General features: G+C 39.8%; 2 protein-coding genes across 2 annotated transcripts; both read left to right on the forward strand.

Moving 5' to 3' along the window:
- The first annotated feature begins 7,455 nt into the window (after nt 1-7,455).
- Nucleotides 7,456-8,186, forward strand: LOC138868604 (uncharacterized). The gene is made up of 2 exons (XM_070146169.1): nt 7,456-7,876; nt 7,990-8,186. Exons 1-2 carry the CDS (start codon nt 7,456-7,458, stop codon nt 8,184-8,186), a joined length of 618 nt encoding a protein of 205 aa, XP_070002270.1.
- A 2,223-nt stretch (nt 8,187-10,409) lies between these two features.
- LOC138868619 (uncharacterized) lies at nt 10,410-10,748 on the forward strand. The gene has a single exon (XM_070146183.1). It carries the CDS (start codon nt 10,410-10,412, stop codon nt 10,746-10,748), a length of 339 nt encoding a protein of 112 aa, XP_070002284.1.
- Nucleotides 10,749-11,003: the final 255 nt, after the last annotated feature.

An 11,003-nucleotide genomic window follows, 5' to 3' on the forward strand; every position in this document is an offset into this window, starting at 1 on the left:
CTAGCTGGTGAACCTCATGGGCTATTCTCCCTTTTCTTTCTGGCTATAAATATGACATGCCACTCATAGATCTACGGCTGAGGGCATCGACTACTATGTTCGCTTTCCCCGGATGGCATGAAATATCAACGTCATAATCTTTAAGTAGCTCCAACCATCTTTTTGACATAAATTAAATATTTTTTCTTGAAGATATACTGGAGGCTCTTATGATCCGCATAGATATCAACATGAATGCCATACAAGTAGTGCCTCCACATCTTTAGTGCATGAATCACCAGGGCTAACTCTTAATCGTGGGTCGGGTAGTTCTTCTCGTGCTTTCTTAGTTGTCTAGAAGCATAAGCTACAACCTTACCATGCTGCATCAGCACACGACCTAATCCAATGCCTGAAGCGTCACAATAGATAATATAACTATCTATCCCTTCTGGGAGCGGTAGAACTGGTGCTGAAGTTAATCTGTCCTTCAATGCCCAGAAACTCCGTTCGCAATGATTGGTCCATTGAAACTTAGTTCCCTTCTGAGTTAAGTTACATGGGTATCCTAATCTTTTATAATTCAGGAAATTTCCCTCTTCGGAGGCCCAAACATTATCCTTTATCCTTCACAATTACGTCATTATCCCACTATTAGGGCATCATTTTATATATTCTAAACATTACTAGTCTTAGACTCCTTTGAGTTCATTCGGGCTATACTGAGCCTTCTATAACTTAGAGAAACCATCAGCTCTCTTATTGACTTATTCCCAAGGACTTATCCATTCTCGTCACCTTTTCACTCATCTTTTCTTATCCTTCCTCCTGTCTTCCTAAAACCTTGCTGCTCTACTCTACTTCAGCTTGCGACCTACACATATCTATTTATACTTATTCGTAACCTTTATTCAACTTACTTGAATCATAGATTTCCTTATATTATTCCGGAACATTAAGCGAGACACCACATACCACTTTGGTCGAAGGTGCTTAGAAGAGAAGAAAATTTCGTTATAAGTTTTCTGTAATAACCTGCCAAACGGAGAAGCTACGAACCTCCGTCAGTGTTGTGGGTATAGTCCAAGTCTTCAATGCCTCACTCTTTTGTGTATTCACCGGGATGCCTTCGCCCAAAATGATATGCCCAAGGAAAGCTACAGAGTTCACCCAGAATTCATATTTAGAGAATTTTGCATATAACTTCCCTTTTTGTAGAACTCTGAGCATAGTACGCAAGTGATCTGCATGCTCAGCCAATGAACAAGATATACCAATATATATCATCGATAAATATGATTACGAATAGATCTTCAAAAGGGCCTGAACACACGGTTCATCAACTCCATGAATACTACTAGGGCATTGGTCAAACCGAATGGTATAACACGAAACTCAAAGTGCTCGTATCTGGTCCTGAATGTTGTCTTTGGAATATCTTCCTCCTTAACCCTTACTTGGTGGTACCCGGACCTCAAGTCTATCTTTGAAAAACACTTGCCACTTGCAACTGATCAAATAAATCGTCAATCCTCGGGAACATGTACTTATTCTTGATCGTCACCTTATTCAACGGCCTATAATCTATACACATTCGTAAGGAATCATCCTTCTTTCTCTCAAACAACACAGGTGCTCCCCACGGTGACGTACTAGGTCTGATAAAACCTTTTTCAAGCAAGCCCCTTAATTATTCCTTTAACTCTTTCAGCTCTGCGGGGGCCATTCTATAGGGAGGGAATAGATATTGGATGAGCAACTGCTAGTAGGTCAATGACAAACTCAATTTCTCGCTCTGGCGGAAGACCCGAAAGATCATCGGTAAAAACATCAGGAAACTCATTAACTACAGGAAATGACTGAATGGTTAGTGACTCTACTTCCACATCCCAAGCCCAAACTCAGTGATAAATATAGTCCTTTCTGATTATCTTCCTTGCCTTAAGATAGGAGATAAATTTACCTCTTGGCGACACGGTATTACCTTTCCATTCTAAAACAGGATCTCCTGGAAACTGAAATCAAACCATCTTTGATCTACACTTGATGTTAGCATAACTAAAGGCCAATCAATCCATACCTATTATAATATCAAGTCCTACCCAACCGAACACCACGTATCTTATCCTTGTTTATTATCAAATCTATCACGGGCCATTTCGGGCCACATCTATATATATATAACAATTTTAAAACATAACTTGCATAACTAATTTATAAAAATGTTTATATACATAGGGGTCGACTAGGCCGTAGACATGTCATACCCAAAACTATATACAAGATAATGTCTGGAAAACCTCTAAGTAGACATAACCATAATATATACAAGTCGGGACGGGGCTCTCTACGTCCTCATAAAACAACCTAACATATTTAGAACCCTGACTTGGTAATATTCTAAGAAGAGGTGGAACTCACCAACCAAAAACTGACATTTGGAGGAAGTCTACAGTTGAGGGTCCTTGCCTTGTCCTATATAGGAACCTCGATCAAACACACTTCGAAGCAGAACCTTCATATCCTTATCGGTTACCTTCCTCCTATTGGCCGGACTACTATCCTCTTCCTATGCATATCCCATAACATACACTGGCAAACCTTGATTGACGGAATCCTAAGACTGTGGACTATTTGGAACCTCAGAAGAGCTGGTGTCCGCAAATACCATGACATAATTTTGAGCCTGAGAGAAACCCGGCTGTGCCAATCCATGCATTACTCCCCTCATACCTGATCAACGGGTTGTGATAATGAAACTAAGGGCCTTGTCAAAGGCGGAACTCCTCTCACCCCATCTGCTGCCGGAGTGGTCAAAACAGCTCGAACAGATGACTCATATGGACCCTCGGATGGATCCTCCTCAATAGAAACCATAATCTCTGATGGGTCTGACTCCATAGTATAACTTATATCTCTTTATAACACCTTTGTAGCCTTCTAACCCATGCTAGCGGCTATAGTCTTTGGAGGCATCGCTAAAAATGTAACACGTCATTAGGAACATGAATGCTTATATTGCACAATCTAAGATAAGAAGGGAGGATAACACCCTATATGTCCTGTAGCCTCCTGTCTATAAGTGTGGTGCACAACACACCCATAAACAAGACTCTACTAGACACGGTCTATAGACAACCCTAGGACAGAGCTGCTCTAATACCACTTTTGTCACGACACAAACCGATGGGCCATGACAGGTGCCTGAGTCATACCTGTCAAACACCCCTAAGCATGTGTCTAGGATATGAACCTGTATAACATCTGTTGAATTACGAAGGTAATATACAAGAAGGAAACTTGCCAACAAGGAATATGTACGTATATGTAAAGCTCTGTAAATTCTTTTAGTTAACTCCTACTAATTTTGAGCTTGAGAATGCTATGTAATTAAATCTGAGCTACATGATTATTCGAGTGGAACAGAGTTATTGGAATGCTTAGGGACAATATCGATAGTTAATCATTAAATTAGTGGATGTTACAAGGTCATCAAATGTATTTGGAGCATTTCAAGTTTCTATTCATAAGTGCTGAAATTATGAGAATTCAATGGTATGTAACCAACTTGAAGAGTTGGAATTTAATACGAAAAAAAGGATTTAAAATCCTAGTCTTCAGATGGCAACGAGAAAGGATTTAGAAATCTAGGAAAAGTGGTTGGCCAACAAATAGACAAGTGGGGGACAATGAAATTAATTAAATAACAAGGACAAGGAAATAATGGAAGTAATTATGAAAGACAAAAGCAAGTGGGAAATAGAATGATTAAAGTTGAAGACCAAAATGTTGCTTTTGTGATGGAATAAATTAGAACCCAGTGAAGGCGTGCAACTCAGCACCCGAAATTTAGAATCCACAACTGAAGTTTTTTTAGGCATTTTGTTAAGGGAGAGATTATATTATATTTGACTTGGTCTTGGAGATTAGAGACAAGGAGCATCTATTTACCATTAATACATCTTCAAGGTAAGAATTAAAAGCCTTTCTTTGATAAATTTGATTCATTTATTACATCTCTTAAACCTCCAACATCGTGGGATTCATAGATTTTTGAAGATAATCTCAAGGACATTTCAAGAAACTCAAATCTTGAAACTTTTAGGGTTTGACAAAGAGGTAATTTATTCACTCCAATCTTATGTACCATACTCCACGGGCGTAGTAGAGTATATTTATGAAGTTAGATTTGTATTTAAATATCTATTCATAAAACCCTAGAAGCTAGTCTTGAGATTGAAAAGTTGGTTGGTAAGAATGATGAATAGTGATGGGTATTATTTGAACGATGTTATTTTGAGTTTATAGTGGAATGACTAGATTCCATAACAAGTTTAACGAATAAGCTGGAATTAAAATTCAAGGATTGTCATTCAAATAATCAAATGAGGAATTTTGTTAAACTTACAAGATTAGATTTAAGTGTTAGACACTTAGTTAGTTTAGTACGTATCGTTATGATTCGTTCTTGAATTATGTGAGTTCGTATATGTAGATCGTGACTCATTGGCATTATTGGATCATTTGTGATAAGGTTGTATGCAATTTGAGGTACGTTGAAACTTACTACCCTAAGACCTTTTCTCCAAACTCATATCAAAACACGATTAAACTGAGTTTCAAAATGCGAGTCCTAGCTTGTGGGGACGAGTGAGTTAGGGATTTTAACATTCTTGCATCATAAAAGATTTAAGTGATATCAATATTATTTTCCTGAAATGTTGTATCTTAATTAAAGAAAAAACTAAATAAATAAGGAATAACACTTGTAGTATTTTGAAATGAAAATACATGAGTTGTAAAATATCTTGGATATAGCTATTATCAAATAGTTGATTTGGCTATAAGTATCATCATTGATAAATGTAAAGGTTTTGGGAGTTACTTAAATTCACCGAGATTGACCTTGGACATTTTTCCTCATTAGGTCATGAAACTACACGTGCCGGTGTAGGCGTAGAACCTACCTTACAGTTGGGGACTACGACAGAGTACTTCCCATTAGGGGTACTATTGTGCTACTTTATTAGCATGGCTGAGTCGATTCATGCGGCACAACGATGAGACGACCTGAGCAAGTAGGGTATATGATACTTGCCGCTAGGTACATAACCTAGTTGACCTTCTTTCGTGTCGGTGATGGATAGTACTCCCGGTAAATGAAAAATCTAACATGATTTTGCAAAGATCAATGATAACGGAAGACTTTGAAATATGTTTTACCATATTATTTTATTGTACCTTTTAAATTGTTAATTGATATGAATACTTCTTTCTTGATATCAATTATTATTGCATATCTTATGTCTTCTTAAATATCGTCCTATTTTCTTTTTGGGGAATAGTTCATGATTCGTACTAGGCATGTGGAGCTTAGGCCTTTTGGCCACATTTCTATTTTCTATTTTCAGGGACTGGACCTGAGCAACTTGGACCGCGTGGATATGGCAGCTCTATATTTCCCGTTGACGTTATTTGGTGAGACTCCACGCTTGTATTTGTGGAGGACTTTATTATATTAATATCCCTTTGAGCCACCGGGTTATGCCTTGGCTGACTATTCAAGTTCGTGTCAGAAAGGTTCCATAGACAACAATAGTATTCATTTGGGTTGTAATCCTATGGTTACTTACATGGTGTGCATGAACGAAATTTTCTTTTATCTTTATGAAGCTTTGCCTTCAAAGGAAAATATTTACTTAAAGACATTATTCATGTTTTGTGTATATTTTAAAATGATTGAAATTGAAGAGCCTTTCGCATCATCGTATTAAGCATATAGATGTGTATTAATCTATAGGATGGTTCACTTGGGTCGGGTAGAATACCGAGTGCTGGTCAAATAGTTTTAGGGCGTGACAAACTTAGTATCAGAGCCCTAGGTTCTAATTCGAGTTCTAGGAATTTTATGGAATCGTGTCTGGTAGAGTTCTCTTTTTTGGTATGTTGTGCACCATACTTCTATATCGAGAAGGCTATATGGACATTATAATAATACTTCACTCTTTCTTCTAATTCTAGAATTGTGCGATAGAACTAAGAAATATTTTCTAACTCGTGCACTATATCAATTGGCAGAAGATGGTGAACACCCGTGGCGGTAATATGAATTGAGAAGTTGCTCCTATACCTGATGCGGCTTCTGGAGGGGTACCTGCTAGACCTAGGGGCCGACCTCTGCAGGCTGCAAGAGAACGGACTGTGCCAGTTCCAATGGCTCCAAGGATGGTCCAGGAGCTCGAGGAAGAAGTTGATGAGGCACCTGCTCCACCTCCACAACCAAATCACTTGGAAAAGACCCTCACTGATATTAAAAAAGCTATGGATACTTTTGCTGACCTCATGGCTATGCAGACCCAACAGAACCTTCAAGTGGGGATTCAGGCACTCCAACAAGGAGGGATGAAAGCACCAACGATTGAGGACATGGCACATTTGGCCATGAAATTTGTGAGACTTGAGCCGCCAATTTTCACTGGTACAGATCCCATTGTAGACCCTCAGGACTTCTTAGAGGAAGTTGAGAAAGCTACTACTTTGCTGAGAGTTAAACACTACCTAAAGTTACTACTTTGCTGGGAGTTAAAGACTACCGAGTGGTTCGATTGACAACCTACCAGTTGAAAGACATTGCTGACCTCTGGTTCAAAGGGGTAGAGAAAAGTCAATCGGAGGATGCACCTCCAATAATTTGGGCAGAATTTAAGAAGATTTTCATTAAGAAACGGTTACCACCAGGAGTGAGAGCCGCCCTTGCGATATTATTTGAGACCTTAAAGAAGGATACCATGATTGTCCTTGTGTATAACATCAAATTCGAGAAGTTATCCCGTTATGCTCCCCACCTCATCCCCACCGAGGATGAAAAGATTGATCGCTTTGCTCGTGGCTTGATTTCAGGCATCAGAAAAGATACAGCTAGTGGGAGAAGGAACACTACCTTTACTAACTTTGTAGATCTAGCAATGGATCTCGAAAGGATTCATCAGGAGGAGAGGGCCAACAGGGAGCAGAACAAAAAGCCTTGGAATTTTGGCACTTTCAGTGCAGTGCCTAGTTTGGGCAAGGGGCAGAACAACAGAGGATCATCTGGACCACCACAGTCTAGGATGCAGACAACTTTTAGTAGCCATCCAGTGGCATACAGTTCCGAACAAGGAGGCCAGTCTAGGTCCATTCAGAGTGAGCACCATACTGCACAGTAGAGTTAGAGTAGTGTGGGTTCTCATCAGCATCAGCCTAGTGTTACCAGGGGACCCCGTGGTTCGTGCTATGGATGCAAGTTGATGGGTCACATCCGAAAGTTTTGCCCTAACGGGCAACAGGGTTCGAGAGCTCACCCGACACCTTCTATGGCTACTACTTCAGCTGCACCGCCCCCACCTAGGGGTAATAGGGCCCACAACGGACGCAATGCAGGAAAGGTTGCCATAGACAGCTGCTACTTCTCAGGGAACTCATCTTTGTTTCTATGCCATGCCTACTCGCCCTACTGTAGAGGCTTCAGATGCTGTTATCACAACTATACTTAGAGTTTGTGCTCTAAATGCTTATGCTCTTATGGATCCTGGATCTATTTTTTCCTATATTACTTCGTACTTTGCTTTGGATTTTGGCATAGAGCCAGAACAACTATTTGAACCATTTTTTATGTCGACTTCGGTAGGAGATCCTGCTATTGCCTCCCACATTTACAAGGGTTGTGTGATCATAATCCAAGATCGAGAGACTACTATAGACCTTATTGAACTAGAAATGGTTGACTTTGATGTGATTATGGGGATGAATTGGTTATACAAGTGTTACGCCATTCTTGATTGTCGTGCTAAAGTGGTCAAGTTTGAGTTTCCTAATGAGCCAATTCGTGAATGGAAAGGCAATATTGCTGAGCCTCGAGGTAAATTTATTTCATACCTTAAGTCGAAGAAGAAGATCACGAAGGGATGTCTCTATCATTTAGTCAGAGTCATTGACACAACTGCGGAGGTAACAACATTTAGTCTGTGCCAGTTGTTAATGAGTTTCCTGATGAGCTTCTGGGTATCCCACCAGATCGGATTATCGACTTTGGGATAGATGTGGTGCCAGATACTCAGTCGATATCTATTCCCCCATACCGAATGGCTCCAGCCGAATTAAGAGAATTGAAAGAGCAATTGAAAGATTTACTGGATAAAGGATTTATTAGACCTAGTGTATCACCTTAAGGTGCGCAAATGCTATTTGTGAAAAAGAAAGATGGTTCTTCAGGATGTGTATTGACTACAGGAAACTTAACAAAGTGACCATCAAGAATAGGTACCCACTACCTCGGATAGACGACTTGTTTGACCGGTTGCAAGGAGCAAAGTTCTTCTCAAAGATTGATTTAAGGTCGGGGTATCATCAGTTGAAGATTCGAGAAAAGGATATTCCCAAAATAGACTTTTGGACCCGCTACGAGCATTATGAATTTTTGGTGATGTCATTTGGACTAACAAATTCACCCACGGCCTTTATGGATCTAATGAATTGGGTTTTCAAACCAGTTCTTGATAGATTCGTGATTGTTTTCATTGATGACATATTAGTCTATTCGCAAAGTCAAGAGGAGCATGCCAATCATTTGAGAATAGTGTTGCAGACGCTCTTGGAGAATGAGTTATATGCCAAATTCTCTAAGTGTGAATTTTGGCTCGAATTCGTGGCATTCTTGGGTCATATAGTATCTCGTAAAGGTATTAAGGTTTATCCTCAAAAGATTGAAGCGGTTAAGAGTTGGCCTCGACCAACTACACCGACAGAGATTCGCAGTTTTTGGGATTATCGGGTTGCTATCAACGGTTTGTTGAAGGATTTTCTACTCTTTCATCTCCGTTAACCAAGTTGACGTAGAAAGTAGCGAAGTTTCAGTGGTCGGATGCTTGTGAGAGAAGTTTTCAAGAGTTGAAGGCTAGATTGACTATGTTGACATTGCCAACAGGTTTGGGTGACTTTGTGGTTTACTGTGATGCCTCTAGAGTTGGGTTGGGTTGTGTCTTGATGCAGAAAGGTAAGGTTATCTCTTATGCTTCTAGACAGTTGAAGATCCATGAGAAGAACTATCCAACCCATGACTTGGAACTTGCCGTGGTTGTTTTTGCTTTGAAAATCTGACGGCATTACTTGTATGGTAAGCATTGTGAATTATACACCAACCATAAAAGCTTGCAATATATATTCAAGCATAGGGAATTAAACTTGAGGCAAATGAGATGGTTAGAACTATTGAAGGATTATGATTTAAGCATTCATTACCATCCGGGAAAGGCGAATGTGGTAGCCGACGCGCTAAGCCAAAAGTCAAGAGGTACCTTAGCACATTTACCGATAAGTAAAGAGCTTGTCGCTTGTGCCATAGCACGTTCCTCTCTTATTGAGCGTGTCAAGGCTAAGCAATTTGAAGATCCAAATTTGGTCAATATTCTAAATAGTGTAAAATTTAAAGAAATCCTTGCATTTTCTCTTGATGAGGATGGGGTGTTGAAGATGAACGGTCGCTTGTGCGTGCCAGATGTTGATGGGCTTCGTAATGAAATTATGGATGAGGCACACAGTTCGAGATATTCTATACATCCAGGATCCACAAAAATGTACAAAGACTTGCGGGAGATCTATTGGTGGAATCGGATGAAGGAAAACATTTCAGACTTCGTGGCTAGATGTTTAAATTGCCAGCAAGTAAAGGCTGAGCATCAAGGACCTGGTGGGTTGGCTCAGAATATTGAGATTCCACTTAGGAAGTGGGAGATGATTAATATGGACTTTGTTGTGAGTTTGCCTCGCACTCGCTTGAAGCATGACTCTATTTGGGTGATTGTAGACCAACTTACAAAGTCGGCGCATTTCTTACCAGTAAAGATGACTGACACGGTACCACAATATGCTAAGTTGTACTTGAAAGAAATTGTCCGACTTCATGGGATTCCAACTTCCCTTATATCTGATAGAGTGGCCCAATTTACTGCTCATTTTTTGTTGTCCTTTCAAGAAGGATTAGGTACAGGTGTCAATTTGAGTACCGCTTTTCATCCACAGATTGACAGACAAGCTGAAAGAACTATTCAGACACTTGAGGATATGTTGCGGGCTTGTGTCCTTGATTTTGGTGGGAATTGGGATGAACACTTACCTCTGATCAAATTTTCCTACAATAGTAGCTATCATGCTAGTATCCAGATGGCTCCATATGAAGCTTTGTACGGACGACGTTGTAGATCTCCTATTGGATGGTTTGAGCCGATAGAGGTAGGACTACTTGGACCCGATCTTGTACAGGACGCCTTAGAGAAGGTGGCATTGATTCAACAAAGCTTAAGACTGCACGAAGTCAACAAAAAAGCTATACAGATGTACATCAACGTAAGTTGGAGTTCAAGGAGGGTGATCAAGTGTTCTTGAAAGTATCACCAATGAAGGGCGTTATGAGATTTGGGAAGAAGGGCAAGCTAAGTCCTAGATTCATTAGCCCATATCGTATCTTGAAAAGGATTGGGGAAGTAGCCTATAAGTTGGAGTTACCTGCATCATTGACTTTGGTTCATCCTGTTTTTCATGTATCGATGCTACGAGGGTATGTGCATGATCATGCTCACATCGTCTCACTAGAAGTAGTAGAAATAAATGACGGCTTAACTTATAACGAAGAACCTGTTGAGATTCTTGATAGGCAAGTCCGTAGGTTGAGGACTAAAGACATAGCTTCAGTTAAAGTGTTATGGCGTAATCATGACGTCGAGGAGGCTACTTAGGAGGCCGAGGAAGATATGAAAATCCGATATCCACACTTATTCGCAACTTCAGGTATGCCATTTTTTTAAAATTTTGAGTTTAGAGTTTATTATAATTTACTTCCGTGGGGCAAGTTATTGATTAATTTATCTATTGCACATGGTTGTTAGACTTGTCTTATGTTGATAAATTTAATTCTTGTGATGTTGGGAAAGGCTAAGTACTGATGTCCGGAGATATATGAAATTGTAGATACATTCATTAAGGTAGTTGTG

This window comes from Nicotiana sylvestris, chromosome 1 (assembly GCF_000393655.2).
Source record: "Nicotiana sylvestris chromosome 1, ASM39365v2, whole genome shotgun sequence".
NCBI lineage: Eukaryota > Viridiplantae > Streptophyta > Magnoliopsida > Solanales > Solanaceae > Nicotiana > Nicotiana sylvestris.